The sequence below is a fragment of the Haliotis rufescens genome, unplaced genomic scaffold (genome assembly GCF_023055435.1).
Source record: "Haliotis rufescens isolate VD_foot unplaced genomic scaffold, xgHalRufe1.0.p SCAF_1, whole genome shotgun sequence".
NCBI classification, from domain to species: Eukaryota; Metazoa; Mollusca; class Gastropoda; order Lepetellida; family Haliotidae; genus Haliotis; species Haliotis rufescens.
Window position 1 is genome coordinate 33,177,975 of NW_025963779.1, and position 21,996 is coordinate 33,199,970.

General features: G+C 41.1%; 1 protein-coding gene across 1 annotated transcript; it reads right to left on the bottom strand.

Moving 5' to 3' along the window:
- Positions 1-11,351: 11,351 nt before the first annotated feature.
- On the bottom strand, positions 11,352-12,578 carry LOC124139523 (orexin receptor type 2-like). Its single transcript, XM_046506647.2, has one exon. The coding sequence runs from the start codon at positions 12,576-12,578 to the stop codon at positions 11,352-11,354; it is 1,227 nt and encodes a 408-aa protein (XP_046362603.2).
- Positions 12,579-21,996: the final 9,418 nt, after the last annotated feature.

The window sequence follows — 21,996 nt, forward strand, 5'->3', positions numbered from 1 at the left end:
TAAATTATTAGACTGTAAATATATGCATACAATGGAATTATTTGCAAAAAGATGTACGATAAGCTTGTCTACTGCTTACACTGAAATGGAGCTTAGTTATTACACTCATTTTATGAATTATATATATTTTTGTCAGCAGAGTTGAACCAATTATAACTTTTGAGATGGTAGAAACCTGGTGACAGGAAAGACATTCATGGTAACAGGACAGACAACATGGTAACAGGAAAGACAAAATATTTTGTAATTGCCAAAACTATAATAACTATTTCTGTGTTCTGTGTTTCAGAAGCAAAAGTAGTCAAAAAAGAGGAAACTCAATGAATGTGCATATCAAAGTATTAGGTGTATTTTGTATGAGATAAAAATGTGAAGTTTGGTAACAGCACAGACAAGCAAAAATTCATAAACAAATCTTATGTGGAATTGCTCATCTCAAAAATAGAACTTGATCAGAAACTCTGCCAACAACCTTAATGGCACTTTTTGAGGTTATTGTTGCTTATTCCAAGCAAAAAGCTGTAAGGAAATGAGAATAGTCAACTTTCAAAACTTCAACAGTAACAGCACAGACAAAGTCTGATAACATATTTGCACTTTTACCAAATGATAGCATTATATGATAACATCCAGTAAATCATTCTTGACCTCATTCATGTGCACATATAAACAAAGGTTATTGTTTGCCATGAATTGTTTCCAACATATCTTCCCACAAAGAAGACTCAACACAATAGTCAGAGGACAGTGATATTTTGGAAGGCTCTTGTACAAAGCTAACTATGTCCTCAAACTGGTACCAGCATTTGTCTTTAAGTTTGCGTGGCCAGAAGAAACAATTTGCATTCCCGTGCTTTCCCACTTTATGCATACATTCCACAAAAACTTCACCTAGCTCTATATCTTCAACATAACCAGGATATGATATGTTATACATAACGACAACGAATTTCCCCAGGCATTCATTTGTATCAACTGGCTGGTGTATTTCCTTTTGTCTTTCCATCTTATCATCACCTGAACTTTGTACCATTTCCTTACTTGTCTTTTGGTGAATCTCATCATCATTCAGACTCTCCATTCTGTCAGCACACACCTCCACTTCTCTCTTCCCCCCACTCATACACTCCATTCTGTCAGCACACACCTCCACTTCTCTCTTTCCCCCACTCATACACTCCATTCTGTCAGCACACACCTCCACTTCTCTCTTTCCCCCACTCATACACTCCATTCTGTCAGCACACACCTCCACTTCTCTCTTTCCCTCACGCATAGACACGGTGTTTGAAGTGATTATGTAAAATTTCTTTCATTTAAATTTGCTAAATATGTTACATTTCTTAATTATGTACAACAGTAGGGCGAGCAAAATGAATAATTGTTCATTATTTGTGTTAACTCGATAAAAAAATCCTAAAATGTCTTTGCTGTCACTGAAAAGTGTCTGTGCTGTTACTATTAAAAGTCTGTGCTGTTACCAAAGATCTACTGTGCAGTGTAATCAGTGTTTATTGACCCAAATGTTAATAGTATTCAGATTTTCATGCAACAAGCAAACATACAAAATACATTACCATTCATTTTTTCTTTGTCTTTTAATATATATATACATTTATTGAACACTCTATGTCTGTGCTGTCGCCTAAATATGTCTGTCCTGTCACTTTTTTTAAGGTGACAGCAGAGACAGTGACAGGAGAGACAAACTATGACATAATGCCAGCTTAGGACAATGACTTCTCTCTTGCACTTAAAAAAAGCACACTGGTTGAGTTCCATTCTGACAGTCAAATATACTCATTACATTTGATTTTTTTAATAACAATTTCGTAATCCCAAATGCATGGTGACAGCACAGACACCTACAAAAAGTACACATCAAAAGACAACATTTACCAGTTATTTTGAAGACACTGCACCAATTTAAATTGCTTGAGCATATGGTGCCATGATAGTACTGGAAAGGAAGAGACCTGCAAAGACCTTAGCCTTCTGGCTTACCAAAGGAGCAAATATTATTTGTATTTGTACTATCATGTGACAGGACAGACACTATTACTCTGGACAAGATTACTGTTGCCAAAAATAATGAATCCCAGAGGAAAACCAACAGCTTTTCTGCTGTTATCAGCCTTTAATGATGTCATGCTACATAAATCACCAGGGCTTTGGGAAGTATTTGTTCCCAGAGACTTTAGATAATTTGAGAAAGTTTGATTTTTTATTTATGAACAACACATTTCTGCACATTTCTGCACATTCAAGGTATATTACTGGCTAACCTAAGGTTATAGCAGTAATTTGATCAGAATATTGCATACATCTAATAAATATCTTCATTGTCAAGTAATCTGAAAACAGAATTATGAGTTGTTTTCAAGAAAATTCATTTAGACAGGAAATGTTACCTTTTTAGAGAATGACCCATGCACATTTGCATATTTAAATATGATTGAATATGAATTAAATCCACAAATCCACACATGCTTATTATAGATACATATAGGTACGCAAAAGTGTAATATATTCTGTGTTTATATGCTTATTCTTGATCGTAAAGATTATCAAAGTTTCAAATAATTAATAAAGAAAGCCCAACCCCATTTCCCCCACAATCGTTTTATTTTTACGAGGCGAACGGGCCTTCTAATTTTCATTGTTATAATGAAGCGAGTTATTCCTGGATAAGTTATTTGTCAGAGTGGTGGGTGTTATGGTTTGTGTGATGATGCGTGCAGGAGTATTCATTAAAACCTTTTATAAGGTAATGTCAGTGGTGTTAAGCGTGTGAAAGGTGCGGGTGGGCCAGTCGTCCGAGGCACCAAATATCGCAGTGCAGAATTGCGTCCCTTATATGTACCAGGATTCCATGATCGTGGGTTTGAATCCCAGTTTATCCCTGATTAAAATACTTGTTTTGTCAGCATCATGTATGTGGATTCACGGCCTGACTGACTAGATAAATACTTATTACGTGATATTTTGTCTCGTTGGATTCTTATAGCAAGCGAAAGAAGTTGTGACCTTGAACAACATATGGAAATAATTCTTTTGTAAGTCAACAGGAAGTCGTATTATTCCTTTATGTGTTGACCCGTGAAGATTCCGGGATAGAATAGGTCTTCAGCAACCCATGCTTGCCGTAAAAGGTGACTATGCTTGTCGTAAAATGCGACTAAGGGGATCGGGTGGTCAGGCTCGCTGACTTGGTTGATGCATGTCATCGATCCCAATTGCATGGATCGATGCTCATGATATTAATCACTTGATTGTCTGGTCCAGACTCGATAATTTACAGACCGCCGTCATATAGCTGGAATATTGCTGAGTGCGGGGCGTTAAACAACAAACCAACCAACCATCCTATATTTGTTCGTTTTTTAACGCCGCACTCAGCACTATTCCAGCTATATGACGGCGATCTGTAAATAATCGAGTCTGAACCAGACGATTCAGTAATTGACACCCTGAGCATCGATCTACAGGCACAACTGGGATACAATGACATGCATCAACCAAGTCAGCGAGCCTGACAACCCGATCCCGTTAGTCGCCACTCACAACAATCATGGGTTGTATTATTCTCCTTGATGAAGAACCTCCAAACGCAGTTGAACTCTCAAAGAAACCTAACGTACTGCATAACATATAACATCAGGGGTTCCCCTGGAATATACGCATTTAATCCCTGTAAAAGTTCCCTTTGAGTCATCAGCAAGTTATAGAAAGCAAAAAGGGCTAGTTTGCAGTTATATGCATGTGTCTGATAGATTTTAGAAACCTTTCTGTAAATTTAAAGTTGCCATTTTAGCCAAACAGCCTTCATCGTGCCCTACCCTTTACCAAACATTGATTAATTTTGTTGATGGTGTCAACCCCCGGCAAGCCTGGCCCAAGCTATGGAACGTGTCGAGGTAAAATAACACTCACGTAATACACACTTGTTACACTGCGTGGGAGTAATGTTGTTGTTTCCTTCATTTTTAAGGGACACGGGTGGCCCAGTCGTCTGAGGCCCCGCGATTCGCTGTGCAGAGTTGCGTCCCTTAGGCACGCCAGAAACCTATGATTGTGGGTTTGAATCCCGGTTCGCCCCGATTATGTTTCTAGGTTTGTGAGCAGCATTCCCGTGCTCGTGGGTTTCACCGAAGTGGTAAACGTCTGAGACCTACATCACTGAGACCTGTAATACTGTTAAAAGTGGCGTTAAACCCAACTCACTCACTCACTTCATTTTTCATAAATTTCATAAAAGAGAGCTGATATATTGTCCAGTCACATTACAAACTCTACACGTGGAAAGAATATTCTCACTAATCACTAAATTATAATAACTGGACAGATGTAGGTGATTTGAAAACAATCCACGGATTTCTGCGAAAACTAATTGATTGTTACATGGATGGCCCCAGTTACGAGATTTATAAGACCATCACGCCGTCAGCGCGTGGCGGGTCATGGGGATAATCTCTAAATAAATAAACCAATATATACTACTCAAAAGAAATGAAAGAACACCCGATTCTTTCATGTGATGTTAGAGTGCAAACGCCATAATAAAGTTGTCCGTAAATATTCTTTTTGTCATTTGATTTATGATCAACTTTCATTGTGTCTCTTGTCTTGTACAAATCTTCATGTATACATGTACTTGCATGTAGTAATTTGATAAACGCGGCATTGGGTGAGTGAGTATGGTTTTACGTCATTTCAGCAATATTCAAGCAATATCATGGCGGGGAAACCAGAAATAAGCTTCACAAATTGTATCCATGTGTGGAATCGAACCTGGGTTTTCGACGTGACGAGCACACGCTTGAACCACTAGGTTATTTCACCTCCCCCACCGGAGTGACAATGGCGTTAGTTATCACTGCTGATATGTTTATTTCGAGAAAGCTACAGATATGGAGAAACATCCTAATTAGTGTGGCCACAAAGTTAAAGTTTCTAACAATATGAAGTGCATTACTATGATTTCTATAATATATGTTAAATCAGCTGTCATTCTAATATTTTATGTATAGTTTTGTCAAATGCATGTATGTGATAAATAGATATGTGTGTGTGTGTGTTTGTTTATGTGTGTGTGTGTGTGTGTGTGTGTGTGTGTGTGTGTGTGTGTGTGTGTGTGTGTGTGTGTGTGTGTGTGTGTGATTGTGTGTGTGTGTGTGTGTGTGTGTGTGTTTGTGTTGGCATAAAACTAGTAACTCCCATTAAAGGGGCAATACAGATTCGCAACATACATGTATGTATGTATGTATGTATGTATGTATGTATGTATGTATGTATGTGTATACTATGTATGTAATATGTAATTATGTGTGTCCGTCCGTCTGTCTGGCTGACTTACTGTCTGTCTGTATGTGGTGGATATTTACATTACTCACACCAGAACGCCCAATTAATAACAACCCGACAGTTTAATAGATCGAGAATTATTACATAACTATTAATATCCCAGCTTGAACAAATACATATTAATTAATTCCCAAAGACAATTTGATTGCAAGTAATGATAAGAAATTAGTTTTTAAAATATTTTTCACAAAGCATTCCATTCCTCTCAAAAGTCTCATATGTGACTTAAGGCAAAGACACATGTGTGTGTGTGTGTGTGTGTGTGTGTGTGTGTGTGTGTGTGTGTGTGTGTGTGTGTGTGTGTGTGTGTGTGTGTGTGTTGGCATAAAACTAGTAACTCACATAAAAGGGGCAATACAGTTTCGCAACAAATTGCAAATTATCCGCGGACTTTCTATGGAGTTTAAATTAAACTGGTTGATATCTTAGGCACGTTTGATGTTGACGGGAGTTTTGTTCCAATTTGCTGGACCGGCCTTTGCAAAGCATCGGTCACCAAGTGACATCGTTCTGGTTTGGAGCATAAACAGGAGCTGACTGTTTCTTAACCTGAGTGATCTTACTGGTTGATATTGCTGTACCAATTCACTGATGTAAGGTGGACCGAAGGTGGGCTCTGTATACTTACACAGGTATTTTGAGTTCCATGCGCTTTCAATTGACCCATGTAATGTGGACCGATGTCATGAAGGGCTCTGTATACTAACAAAAGTATTTTGAGTTCCATGCGCTTTCAATTTACCCATGTAATGTGGACCGATGTCATGAAGGGCTCTGTATACTAACACAAGTATTTTGAGTTCCATGCGCTTTCAATTTACCCATGTAAGGTGGACCGAAGGTGGGCTCTGTATACTAACACAAGTATTTTGAGTTCCATGCGCTTTCAATTTACCCATGTAAGGAGGACCGATGTCACGAAGGGCTCTGTATACTAACACAAGTATTTTGAGTTCCATGCGCTTTCAATTTACCCATGTAAGGAGGACCGATGTCATGAAGGATTCTGTATACTAACACAAGTATTTTGAGTTCCATGCGCTTTCAATTTACCCATGTAAGGTGGACCGATGTCATGAAGGGCTCTGTATACTAACACAATAATTTTTAGTTCCATGCGCTTTCAATTTACCCATGTAAGGAGGACCGATGTCATGAAGGACTCTGTATACTAACATAAGTATTTTGAATTTGATGCGCTTTGCGATCGGGAGCTAAGTGTAGTTTCTTTAGTACAGGTGGAATATGGTCGTACGTTCTAGCACGGTTACCAGTCGTTTCGAACACGCTGAATATTTGCGATCTAGTAGTTAGGCAACCCATACAGAAGAGCATTGCAGTAATCTAGTCGAGATATAACGAAAGCCTGAATGAGAGATGCAGCCACGCGTGGGTTGATGTGTTTCCTGACGAGACCAGTATTTCTGATATTGTAGTGTGCAAGTTTGCAGACGTTGCTGATGTGGTCATCCCTGATGCGTCCTTCAGTGGTCAGATATGCTGCCACATAGGTACTGGCTCCCAGCCAGCTGCCCCTGCGCCTGGAAGCTCAACTAGGGGCCGGGCAGAAGCTGAATACAGGGGTGGGGAACAGGGCCCGCGAGCTTGGAGGGATACGGGTAGTCTGTCTTACAGGCCCTGATACAAATATATCAAATACAGCCCATGCAAGTCTATGATGTTTGGCAAGTCTAGATTACTGCAGTATCTGAAAATGAAGAGAGTCTCTGGGCCCCCTTTTATTATATTTTTATTAAGATGATTGAACAACTGTTTTTTTTCTGTACGATATGTTCATTTCAGAGACTAGATGTTAGTCTAGGATACGGGTTTCTCACCCTGCCTTCAACCGACAAGACCAGCAACTGTACCTGCGTGATGGGATTCATTTGTCACCAGCTGGACTGTACATCTGGACCTGTCAGGTAACGTCTCCCTACTCCATATAGGGTAACGTGGTGAGGGTACCAATTGGGCGTAAATGGGGGCCTTTTGTATTGGAAATGGAGGTTAATATTCCGTGAAAAAAAAGGTGTAGGAAACATGCTATTTCTTCAATTGTGTTACGGTAGTCATCTCATTTATTTTACTTTTCTTCTTTTAAAAAAAATTAAATTGGCTGATCGGTGTTTACAATGATGAAGCATTGTTCCTTTTTCCGATATCGTCAGCTCAAATCGATCACTATACTTTCCGATATGTGCGACTCTGTCAGTGACGTTCGAATCCCGGTTCGCCCCGATTATGTTTCTATGTTTGTCAGCACCATAACCGTGCTCGTGGGTTTCATCGAAGTGGTAGACGTCTGAGACCTGCATCACTTCGGGCTTTCCTCCCACATTAAGCTGACACGCCGCAATAGAACTGGAATACTGTTAAAAACCCAACTCACTCACTCAGTCACTGTCAGTGACACTAGCTTACGAGTTATTAATGAATGTGAATGTTTCTCGGAAGATGAGTTGGTGATTTCTGAAGAAGAAGTACCAGTGAACTGCTACATGTTTGAACCTGTGACCGACAGTAGTGACGAAGATAACCAGGATGATCCCCACCATTGATGCGCGGATTACAAGTGATTACAAAACACAGATTGGTTCATTTGTTTAGTTTATTTTCTCCAAATTACAACATCCCGTTGCTGTCTTGAAATAGCAATACAAAGATGAAGCGACATGTCACAGAGTCTGTGAATCTGTGTCACTTGCTAACATGTTACATTGCACTATACACATGGCTGAGTGTTTAATGATACCTGGGCTGACTGCTGGCATACATATTGCAATAATCTACTGAAGTTGCATGTCGCTGTGAGATGAGTGAGAGTAGTTGAGATAAATCAGTTCTGGGTAAATAGCACTACCTACAAAGATCAATCGATGCCTATATTTAGAACAGCACGGATTGTACCAGGCTGGTCGTTATGCCCAATCAGCTTGTAGGCATGTTAATTTAGCCACGCCCCTTCGTTAGCGCTTTTAAGATTCGTTCGGGTTGTTACAAATACATCTAATTGCGTTTACACACGTTTTGCTGGGTCATCATATTGTATACCATACTGGCTACAAAATAATGTAAGAAAAATCTGTTACTATTTTTCATTTGCATTTTTTGCAATTTTGATAAGTTTGGCAGACAAACAGACAGATAGTTTTTGTGAGTCTAACTTTAGGTACAACTACAATACAAACGGGCTTAAACATATGCAAATGTACACAGCCATAGACTAGTATACATACAGTGTAAAACAAAACCTTTCTTCACATGAAAGTTACAAATATCTTTTTAAATTATGGACGTATGAAATTCACCAAATGTATAATAAAAGGAAAAAAACCTTTCCGTATTCATAAGAAATCGATGCCCAAAACAGAGTCGATTGTATGATTCCGACTTTATCGTGAGCATGTGTTTATGAATCACTATCAAATAGTGATCATACCAGGTTCGCGAAGAGCATATTCTGCCCCACCGGTAGCCCTCGCTACAAACACATGCACAAGGAAGTAAACTGTTCACCTAAAAAAACCACGGGAACACATGATGCTGTAATCATGATCAAACAACTTCTGAGCAAAAGTTGTATGACGCTCGATTGAACCTCAAACGTTGTGAAATGTGGTAACCACAGGCTGGAGTTGCAGGAATAGTGCTCGACATAAAGGGAAAGATGACTAGTGGAATGTTGAAGTCATCCCTCTTGTAATACAATCTTATTTGAATGATATCAGATCATCAATATACCTGAAGCTGTTGTAAGACTTCTTGGCAAAGTTTGACTTCACTAATACGAGCAGAAATTCTGATTCATATGCACAAAGTGAGTGAGTTGGGTTTAACGCCGCTTTTAACAGTATTCCAGTTATATCACGGCGTGTCAGCTTAATGTGGGAGGAAAGCCCGAAGTGATGCAGGTCTCAGACGTTTACCACTTCGGTGAAACCCACGAGCACGGGTATGGTGCTGACAAACCTAGAAACATAATTGGGGCGAACCGGGATTCGAACCCACAATCATAGGTTTCTGGCGTGCCCAAGGGACGCAACTCTGCACAGCGAATCGCGGCGCCTTAGACGACTGGGCCACCCGTGCCCCCCATATGCACAAAGAAATAGATCAGCAAGAAGGGGAGCGCAATTGGTTCCCCCACATTTTACAGGAATGTTACCAATGAGGAAGTCCATCACTTCAAATATTGTATTCTCTGTAAACTCCAGATGACATTTGCTATTATTTTTGAAATATTGACCTCAACCTCTGAAGATCGAGATATAACTATATCTATAGTCACCACGTTTTGTAACAAAAACCCAATGGGAAGGAAGTTTTTCCTTAAGTTTGCCAAGTGCGATAGTGGTGTACAAAGTTAAAAAATCCAATGTTTCGAGTTTTGGAGAATCCACATTGTTTTAGTTCCACTTATCTAAAATACTTTCTGTGATTATTAAGACAGTCCTCCTTTGATAGTATTAAGGATTATGGTTAATCTTTGAGACAGGGCTTTGGTGGTACATTTTCTGGACCCAGCAATATACCTCTCTTTGTATGGATTTTTATGGAGCTTTAAAATCCAGTACGAAAGAGGAATGGACATGTCTACAGGTTTAAGAGTCATGCAGAAAATTGATAGTTCTGATTAATGGTTTTGGCTGATTTCTTTCTCAGTTAACACACCGACCTTATATGTGGAATTATTTGATCTTACACTAGAGATGCTTACAAATAATGATGATGTTATTTGAGGGAACAATTACTGGTCAGTGGGAACAGAATGGGTTTGTTCCATTTCTGTTTCCTCTTTTTGACATTCTACCAATGACATCATCATGCACTGACTGAACCAACCTTGAAAGACGTTCACTAGGTAAGGCACTAGGTATAAATGTCAATCATTAATACATTAATGATTGACTGCGAGATAACATACGATAGGCAATTTTTGCAATGTTGAAGCACATGTTTCATTTGACGTTATGAATCCGTATTGCTGTACATTAGCCAAAAAGCAGTATTCTTACACCAAGCTATATATTCACAATAAGAGGATGGCATGTAGAAACCTCGGTGAACGATAACAATGCTTGAATTAACACCCTGGTCTCAGCTATTCCAACAGTGACGATAGGCAATTTTTACAAGCAACTGGAGCGTGTACGCACCGGGAGTTATGATCGCATAAAAACCTGCCTTAACGCATGCGAATCAAGGACAGATGAGTAGGTTTCTAATAGAACCTATTGGCAAGAATTTTGAGTCCTGGGTCTTCCGCTTGGAACTTAAACAACTGCTCCCTACCAAGAACTGGTTCTTCAATTTCAAATTGAAAAAAACACTTCTATATGGTTTTACTTTAAAAACACATGATTTGATTCAAAACTTGATTAAAAAAAGTTGTTAAGTTTGTTCCCGTATTATACGGGTGATGGGTATCTGAAACATCTTATCTTTGAAAATCATAAATTTGCTTCTTTTTCGCACAAGTATACAACTTTCAAACATGGTAGTGATCACGTGGTTGCAAATTCATTTCTTTCCCAAATCTTAAATGTATTATATCTGTTTTATTTAAGAACAGAGGATAACGTATAGCAGTCATTAAGGATGCTTTCAGGCCAGGACACGTATATAACCCCGATACGACTTTAAATTTTAAACTCACATAAAACAGAATTTGAATTTGCTCAATTTAAAACATGTATGATTTACGCTGAAATGTGTCACAGACTTATTGAGATTGAGACATATTATTATTTCAATCAGCCTTTCAAGTCATGCAATTTTCTTTCTCTGAACATCGAGCATGTCCAGCGTAAGCTTTTAGATACCTCAGAATATCGATTGCTCGGCTCTTGATGTTCCTTTTTAAATATGGATGGAAAACATACAGTAGGAGATCGGTTTGAGAAGGAGCACCAACTCTATCTTGTTCTAATGTACATTTCAATGTCCAATGACGGTGAAGTATAATGTAGCCTCGGTCGCTATTCCTATAGCCTACGTGTTACTTTTCTCCACAGGAATATAAGTTCCCGTCGGAAATACATATTCCAAAAGCCGTAGATGATTGGATTGATGGCACTGTTGATAAAATGCGACCTCAGGAACAGATTGTAGATTATCAATCCAGCTCCTTGAATGCCTACAAACATTTGCTTATGGACTGCTCTGATCGCCATCAAAGACAGATTGGGGAGAAAGCTCAGTACAAATACAAAGGAGATCAACCACAAAATAAACAGTGTCTTATCTGGCCGTTTGTCCTTTCTTGAGGATGAGCGTGTACTCAGCTTCCTTGCTGCTCGGGCATCTGCAGATGAGTCCAAAACGGTAGACGTCCTTTTCGATGAGCATACTCCATCTTCTGTATCAGACCCTCCTTGGTATTGGTTCGTCAGTTCGTCAGTTGGCGGCTTCGAGTCTGATACAGATACAGCACAAACACCTTCAGGAGCATCAAGCTGGACACTAAAGGCAGCAATGGATGTGTGTATCTGTTGGCCTGAGTGAATAGTCTGCTTGGCTTTGAACTTGTTTAGGAATGTCCCTTGCCTAACAATCTGTCTCCATATTAGGCTGTAGAGGACAACAAGACATAGGGTTGTAGCAACAAATAGGAAGAACTGAGTACCGTTGTAGATGCTGGGATATACGGTCACGCTGTATTCATCTGCTGTAGAACAATCTGAACCGTTGATGTGGATATCGTTTGTGGTCAGTGTCCTTTCACCGAACACAGCAGCAATTGGCGATGCAAGAATCAAAGATATGACTGAACACACAGTGATTGCTACTTTGGCAACGAGCCATGTCGCCTGTCTTTGAAAAGGTCGGCAAATTTTCCGATATCTATCCACTGCTATAGTTAGGATTATGGCCCCTGATGCATACGATACAAATCCCATGACTAGTCTAATTACCTTGCAGAAGCCATATTGTGCAAACGTGTAACTGTATCTCATGTCAGCTATTTCATGAGGTATGCATATGCTACAGTTGACGAAATCAAATATTGCCAGGGCTATTATATAACTGTTGGTTGGACTTGGTTTAAACTTCACAATATACACATAACAGACGAGCGAGTTCCCCACGAAGCCTACCAGCGTCAGAATGGTAAGAAATAAGATCACAGGAAGAGTCTGTTCTGCGTAACGGTCGTCATAGTCACGAAGGTAAGCGTCATGGTCGTCATGGAAACTAGTGTTGTCCATCATCTCTAGAGATTGCTGAAATAAGTGGATGGCCAATGGAAAGACCGCCCTCTCCTCTTGACATCAATAATGACCAGGCGACCTGAAATATACATTGTTATAGTCTTGTTCAAATTACCATCTCGTTTGTCATGACCCTTCCACTCCTATTTTTAATTAGATATAATCGTCAATGCAAGAGAATAGCAATGTTTAATCATGACTTCGAGTTTGGTTTTTGCATAGGTATTCAACCTTTTGGTTTCATCATACCAATCACTTTGTTTCAGCATTTTCAGGGTACCAAACTATTTGAGGGGGGCCCTCCACAGCTCGAACACTTAAAGAATGGAAGGCAGTCATATGAGAAAATATTTGTTCAGGTCAGGAAGTTTCCATGCAGGACGTATGAATTAACAAGAATGTCCAAATAAATGAATAAATCATCCACTGGACATGCTGGATTGTCTTAATATTAACATAATTTGTTGCGGTGTCCAAAGAAGATTGTTTGAATCCCCATGTCAGAGGAAGAATATGTATTTCTTTGAGCAGATATCCCACGCCCCTCCACATAGAATACAAACAGAATATTAACAGAATATTACATGACTGGTCCCTTTGTCTCTAGGGTGTCAAGCATGATGAGGAAATACGTTTTGGGTAACCCGGTCGTTCATCCTACAGAAGTTCAGTTTTATCTTAATGTTTGTATGTTATGTTGACATGTTTACGGGTGGTGTTTCACAATCAACACCACAGTCGCTTAGATTGTATTTATTCTATTTTGTTGCTTAGTGTTGAAAAAGGAAAGTTCATATTTACCGTTTGATGAGTGTCAGTTTAATCCATAATTACATGCATGCACGAAATCATTTTCATCAGAGAGCATTCTGTCGTTATCAGAGGGTCTGGGATACTTCACTAGACTACGTTCAACCAATAAAACCGTTTAGGTGATGTGTCTATGATGAAATAGTTTATGCAATATCAAATGCAAATATATTTCATGAATACCATGCTCCCTTCCTTGTTCAGTTTTTTCATTCATACGAATCGGAAGTTGTGCTTTTGACTTGAAACTATAGTTAAATAGTGGTTTCAATGTCCTACCTTCTTGTTTGATACTTGAATCGATATATAACTTTGATACTGTAACTGGTTTCGAAAAACCGTCATTCCCCGATCTATAGGGCATTTGTCACGAACGTAATGATCATGGGTATGGTTACATCACTATCTTCAAGGAATAAAGGAAAATTTGTCAGAAATGAAAGCAAATGTCAGCTGAATTTTAATGAGAAAACATCATGAGAAATGCTGGACTTCCTCAAAATAACATCTATGCGAAATTTTGAGAACAATGCATTTATCTGTTTCTGATCTGTTTCTAAATGGTTATGAATCGGAGTTTCTGCTCGAATTGGCAAAATCAAAACACGGGAATATGGCCAGAAAGTTCATGTATATCGATGATTTGATATTGTTCAATAATCATCAAATAGCCAATTCCCTTTCACTGATTTACCCGCCTGAACTAGAAATGTAAGGGTCAAGTGTCATTTGTGATAATGCAAAGACGTATATATACGTCCGTGGATAATGTATGTTTCAGTGAACCCAAAGAAATTGATTTGCCTTTTTTACAAAGAGGCGGAGTGGGCAAGCGGTCAAAAACGCCATGCTAGCAAGCGCCAGGTGTTGAGATCGTATCTCGCTTGTAACTGGGTTGTTATTCAGCCTTGGGACCAACAATGTTTACAGGTATTTACAATGTTGTCACTACCCCAAGTGTATAGTACATACATCCTGTGCATTCAAAAGAACCCACTCGTCAGATGGTAGACGACCAGATGGTGAAAACAAGAATACCTACATACACCCGAAACACAAGTGTCACCTTGGGTTGTATACTCCCCAGGGATTTGAGAATGATAACTGGACTCCACTGGTCGGGGAGCAAATAAAACCACATTTGAGCAGATACTTGTACCTGGATACCTGCTGTATATAAATGTATAATTTACTAAACAACAAAAGAAATCTCACCCCAAGTAACATTGCATGAAAAGTTGTCATTTAAATATCTGGGTAATTTTTGTCAAAGTTTCTAAAATTTAACATTTTATTAGCAGATGACAATAAAAACGATCGCCCAAACGCATCACGGCAACGGCCATGGTAACCCGATGCACGTGAGTTCCGTGCAAATTGAAATGCACTTGTGTTTCCCCATTTCTTGCCCTATAAAAATCCACCCAGATTGGATAACATTCATTCGTTATTGAATTGCTACCACATGCCAAGATTGACAAGAAACCAGCGACACCAAGCCCTTGGACGTTTGCAAGCTGGACAAACCGCCCGGCAAATAGCCAATGCATTTCAAGTCCACTTAAGGACCATATAAAGGCTCCAGCAACGGTACCAGACCATCAACACTACAGAAGACCAAGGGTCACCATCCGACGTCAGGATCGTCAGATTGTGCGACAGCATCTTCAAGATCGCTTTGTTATTGCTGCGGAAACTGCTCGACAGACCATGGGGACACACCAGCGACACATTAGTGCGGACACCGTTGTGTCGACGATTGACGAGCAGACACCTACACTGTCACAGGCCTCACCGAGGACCCATTCTGATCCCACGTCATCGCCGGGACTGTCTTCAGTGGGCAAAACAGCACCAGCATTGGCGCCACTAGCAGTGGAGTCCTCTTCTCAGACGAGAGCCGTTACTGTATCTCAACGGCAGATGGCAGAGAGTCTGGCGACGCCGTGGGAAACGTTATTCAGATGCTTGTGCTGTTGAGAGAGACTCATGGGGTGGTCCGAGCATCATGGTGTGGGGTGGAATTGGTCTTGCTCAGAGGGTCGGCCCTGTGGTCTTCCAGAACATTGGTCCAGGGAGAGGCAATGGTGTCACAGCAGCTCGGTACATTGATCAAGTCTTGAGACCACACGCCATACCTCATTTGGCACGTCGCCGCAACCACGAGTTTCAGCATCATAACGCCCGTGCCCACACTGCGAGAGCAACAAGAAACTTCCTCCAGCAGAATGGCATCGAAACCATGCAGTGGCCTGTCTTCAGTCCCGATTTAAATCCAATTGAGCACCTGTGGGACGAGATTCACAGACGGCTGATTGACGTCCGACCAAGGCCGACAACTGCAGCTGAACTGCGTCAGGCGTTCCTCAGAGTGTGGGCTCAAGTGCCTTCATTAACCGCCTCATCCATTCCATGTATCGACGTTGCACGACAGTCATTAATGCACATGGCGGACACACGAGATACACGACTTGTAATGCCATTTTCTCAGAGACTAGTGTTGTGTTTCACTTTAACATTTGACACTTTAGTTTCAACCTTGATGATCAGTTTTGCCAAGTTTCATCTTTAATATGTCTCAAAGTATGTTTACAGAGTTTGGACAAATATGGTAACAAAACCGTTTCTCATATATCTATCCAGGGTGACGTTTCTTTTGCGGTTCAGTATATATAAATAATAATGAAAAAAGTCTCCAAAAACAAAGAATGACTTACCATTAATTCCCATTCCGAATCATTTATTATTTCAATGTAATTTTTATCCTGTGCATATTAAACGTTTGTGTAATAAATCTCTAACTTGCTTCACGTATTCCTCTTTGTATAATAAGGATGTGTTGGATTTCCAATATCCTCAACCCTTAATTTTACTGAGAACATTTGAATAACAGAATGATCAACTGTATAACCTGGTGTAATATTACAATGGGGGGAGGGGGTGTGTGGCACGAGTCGTCCAGTCGTCTAAGGCGCCGCGATTCGCCAAAAACTTATGATTGTTGGGTCGAATCCCGGTTTGCCCCGTTTATGTTTCTAGGTTTGTCAGCACCATAACGTGCTCGTGGGTTTCACCGAAGTGGTAAACGTCTGAGACCTGTGTCACTTCGGGCTTTCCTCCCACATTAGGGGGGTGGTCGGGTAGCCTAGTGGTAAAAGCGTTCGCTCGTCACACCGAAGACCCGGGTTCGATTCCCGACATGGGTACAATGTGTGAAGCCCATTTCTGGTGTCCCCCGCCGTGATATTAATGGAATATTGCTAAAAGCGGCGTAAAACCATACTCACTCACTCACTCACTTACTCACTCCTCCCACATTAAGCTTACATGCTGCGATATGACTGTAATACTGTTTAAAGCGGCATTAAACCCACCTCACTCACTCACTCACTCGTTCAGGTATCTAATCTGAGTAAAATATCTTATTTTAATGAGATTCAAGAATGGACAACTCGGTGCAACACATAAATTTAACATTAAACACAATACACAAAGTCCTGTGTAAGCTTGTAGTTTCAAACTTGGTGTTCCCTTAAAACAATATTTTTTATTGATATTCACATTGGGCAAGAAATAGGTGGTAAATAACATTGTTTACCTTTCGTGGTCATGGTGGTAAAGAAACTGGTCATTTTAGCCTTTGATAAGGGATTCCTTCAAAGCGCTCGTCTTAGTTAGCTGATCAAAGGCAACTGTGTGGTGTGGGAATACGAGGGTTGACTGATAAGTTCTAAGTTTCACATAGACGGATTTGCGTAATAGTGCCATCCTTGGTTGTTGGCCTTACATGATGATCTAGAGTTATATCCACATAACTTTGCAAATCATTATGCTGTGACAAGTCAGTGAAATAAACAAGGCTCTTGATAAACTTTCAGTGATCAAGTATTTGCAGAAAAGGCACGTCATACCAACATCCATCCATGAAGATGCGAGTACAACACTAGAGAAGTATGCCCTTTCCTCTGCCACCATAAAGAAGCGGGAAATGAGAGTCTTGAAGACGACCCCAATCCTGGAAGGTCTGTCAAATCAGCAACACCAGAGATGATCCAATGAATCCACGATATCGCGACTTTCCCATCAGCTGAAAAGTTTATGTCCTTCTTGTTCTGGGATTCGAGGAGTCCCATCATGATGAAGTATCTTCCAAAACGCCAGACAAGGCCAACTAAGCATATTATAGGACTACTAAACTGGTAATGGCTGTCGTTTTCGAGTATAGTCCTGACAATAACTGACTGTCGCCCAACAAAAAGACATATGAACATGAAGCATGATAGCCTCGAGTTTCATCAAATGTAACCATGGCAAGTAGGAATCTGTCAGAGGTTCACCGTTGGCAAATTATTGACATGCATGACACAGGTATGTAATACAGAGCCATTGGACGTGAACGTGGCTCTGACCATATCATCATCAGAAGACTCGTAAGAAAACACCGACAGACACGTGTAGCAAAGGACCACCCAGGACAAGGGCCACCACGAAAGACAACTGGAAAGGAAGAAAGGGCTCTAGCACGTCTTGTGAGGCGACAACACTTTGCTACGAGTAAAGTCTCTGAAAGAACAATGGCTTCCCAAAAGGCATATGTCAACCAGAACTGTCTGACACCAGCTAGAATCATTTGGTTTGAAGTCATGAAGAGTCATCAGACGTCCCTTGTTAACTGCTCAGCCTCAGGAACTTCGATTGCCTTGGTTTATGACTCGACGTAGTTGGAGTAGGACGTGGCGATGGATCCATTAGTCTGATGAAAGCAGATTTCTGCTGCACGTTACAGATGGGAACATGCGGGTTTGGAGACACAGAAACACTGTGATTAACATTGTAGGATAACAATGAACGTTTTGGGACAGAAATGGTCGGTCATACCTGATCATGGAACTTCCCAGATACATAGTTTTCGTAGTTATCAATTATGCTAAATTGCAGTATTATCGCAACTGTGTTATTTCTGCAATCAAAATAGTGAACATTTTTATCATTCTCTGTTGGTTTATTAGTCAAGAGTCTCTTCTTACACAACATATTTAATTCTCCACCATAGCTCAGGCTTCACGCGAATGGTGTAGAGATACGGTCGCAAAACCAGGGGTGTTTAATTAAATTCTAGGTATTACTGGAATCGTACTTTGGTCGGGATCTGCTTTTAGTAGAGATGACTTATGATTAATATGGAAATGGTTTTGTCGCTTAAATTTTCATATTTTGAAAAGTGCTTCATAATCTGTCAGCCAAGACGACAGTTAATGTACTCACTCACTCACTCAAACATATGCCATATTTTTAAGAGCAATTTGACATGTTGACAGATCAAACTGTCGGTGAGGTTTCAAGAAACATTTCTTGTGTTATAACGTATTTTCAGCTATGTTCCAGGTACTTTTGTCAGTTGCGATGCGTCAGCATGACATGAAATAACTCTTTACTCACCCGGACTTGGGCATAAGAAACTTGCCTTGTTGTCGGCATCATACTTCTCTGGTCTATCTTGAATACTCCTACCTATTAAAACGGCATGGTTGAAGATAGAATGCTCGTGTTTAAGGCTGCATATTTTAGAAGCTTATACAATTCAATTCAACGTGATAGAATGCTTGTAGTTTAAGCTGATGTCCAAGGGCGTAAGTTTCGGCCCTCGGATGGTAGCTCAGGGTGATGACGGAAGACAGAACTCAGGGGTGAAGTTTAAGACGGCAGCAGCCATGTTTATTGTTGATGGTTTGGAATAAGTCGAAAAGGTACATGTTGATAATAACGTGACAGAACGCACACCGGGACCGAGTGGCCAATCTTCCCGGGTGGGAGAACCGTTCTGTCACTTACCTTCTGGCTGTCTCCAGGCTGTCTCCCTGACAGACCATGTCAGTCGGGTTTTGTAGAGCGAGGTATTACGTAACGTGTGGCAAGGTCATTGTCCCACGTGTATGTATATACGTAAGATCCGGCGACGTTAGGAGGTGTTAATAAAAATTTATAGATAGCGCTGGAGATTAAGGGTCCTGCCCGGAGGGGCTTATGATAAGAGGGGATACGCAGAATGTTTGCTGAATCTATTAAACAGACAAAGGGCATAGAATTTCGGTGCACTTGGAAACATATTGAACCAGTTAGGTATTTAGATAAATGAAATGTGAAATAAAAGTATTGAAATGGTTTGCACAATTTGAAATAAAAATATTGAAATGGTTTGCACTATAACACTGATATAATGCTTGTAGTTCAGTCTGATTGAATGTCTGTACGTCAATCTGATGGAATGACTGTACGTCAATCTGATGGAATGACTGTACGTCAATCTGATGGAATGACTGTACGTCAATCTGATGAAATGCCTGTACGTCAATCTGATGGAATGACTGTACGTCAATCTGATGAAATGCCTGTACGTCAATCTGATGGAATGCCTGTACGTCAATCTGATGGAATGCATGTACGTCAATCTGATGGAATTGACAGGCCATGTCATTGCCTTGACCTAGTTATCACATTGCCATGTAACTATATATCTGGGATGTCAGTCAAACACATATATATCTGGGATGTCAGTCAAACACAAGCAGGTGTTGCACAATTTACACTTGGGCTGTCAATGTACACGTCACCGCATTCGTGGTCTTATACGTAGAGCATCTGTCCGGTGAACGGAAAGTCAGTGGTTGGATGCCCTGGCCGCGTCATACCACAAGACATTGAAAGGCTGTACTTGTTGTTATTGATGTAAGGGAGATAACTCTCATTCCGGAAGTTCTGGTGTTAAAGTTGACAGTTGTAAGTATAGAATGTTACCTTGATTGTGTTGTGGGCTGTCATAGTGTTTTTCGAATGATTGTGTGTGTGTGTGTGGAGATGATCGTTTGTCAGTTGTATAATGAGATGCTAACGAATAACGTTTACCTGAAGCAGCGAGTTCTGTTGTCTATCACTATCCTGCCTTGTGTTCGGCATTATGGGGTAGGAGAAGGATTTGTTTCGGTTTGGAGTCAGTGTACTGAGTGTGTGTGTCTGAGTGGGATATTCATGTTATCTATGCTAGTACTGCAAAACAAGTCAGGACTATAGCCTTGCTCCAAGGCTATACTGAAAGATAAGTCCTCGATGTGTAGTAATTCTATCATTATAATAGACAAGTCTGGATAAGCCACTAATAATTATTGCCGCAGAGACTCGTGCAAGTCTATCCGGACTGGTAGAAGCAGTCCGAGTTTGATTCCCAGCTTGGAGACAGAATGTGAAACCTATTTCTTGTGTCACATCACCACGAAATTGTTGAAATATTGCTGAAGCGACGTAAAACTCACTCGCTCATTAAAGTACAACTACTTGATATTAGGTCCATATAAAGCACATGTGCATATCAGTCTCCTAATATTTACTAACAGTTTAAGCTGCGTCCATCCGCACCCACTAAACACGCAGGGACAATCATAACCTGGCCCATTTCAGCTATCAGTAATATGTTTACAAGTAAACTCAGAAAGACACTGTCACCATTTGATAAACGGACAACCAGCAGGCAACAAGTGGCATGTTGTGCTGTGGTGAAACCCACTAGTACGGGCACAGTGCTGACATTATAAGTCCTTTTATTCTCGGCATTTTAAACAGAACACTGTCATATAATCGTTAGTATATTTCAGGGGGTGGTGAGGTAGCCTTGTGGTTGTAGCCACTCGTCACGTTGAAGAACGGGGGTCGATTCTAGTGTTAGCGCCCCCAGCCGAAATATTGTTTCCCATATTGCTGAAAGTGTCGTAACAGGACCAGCCTGGAACCGGACCTTGTAGTTTTGTTGGAGTCAGCATATACTTTTCTTTTAATTAAAAGGACAGGCGTGGGAAGGCACGGCGTCGGCTGGCGAGCTGGTGTGGTGGTGGAAGCTGGAGCTTACTGTTTCTCCCCAGCCAGGAGCCTCCTGTCTAGGTCAAGCTCCCCTGGAGGGAGAGCTTGGAACAGTGCGGTGGTGAGGCGGGCGGCGGCGTTGGTGATAAAGAGGGGGCTGACTTGAAGATCGCAGTCGACCAGGAAATCCGAGAGATCCTGGTAGCTGTGGATTTCATGATTAAATCTCTCTTCTCCCCAGTACTGCACCAGCACCATGGGTGGGCGTGGGCGGTTGCTTGGGTATACCTTGCCGCTCTCATGCTGGTTGCAGGGGTTAGGGTGGACCTTGTGCTGCTCCAGGATGAGGCTGGCCTTCTGGGCAAGGTCGACACGGACGTCTTCCTCAACAACTGGTTCCGGAACCGGGTCGGTTTGGACTTGGCTGGGGTTTAGGGAGGGGCCTGGTGTTATGGCGGTCTGTGTTTCCTTGGTCTTGCTTGTAGGTGGTGATGGGAGGGAGGGGGGAGAGTCAGGGGAGAAGATACTTTTCCTCGTCCTCTTCTTCCTTCCGTGTCCTGTCCCTACAGGCGTGCGAAAGGGCTCCTCCCCTCCCCTGGGTTCGAGGGGAGCGAGTTCCAATGCTGCTGTTGGGGGCGGAGGGGTGGTGGGTAGGCTCTCATGGATCTCCATGGCGGCGACTGGTGGAGCCTTCTTCACTTTGGGCGGCCTGGCCTTCTGTACCGGGCGTGGTGCTTGGTCTTGGTCGGAGCTTTGACCA

Bases quoted from the DNA above. Each gene is read 5' to 3' on its own strand.
- LOC124139523 (XM_046506647.2), bottom strand. From the start codon at position 12,578: ATGATGGACAACACTAGTTTCCATGACGACCATGACGCTTACCTTCGT.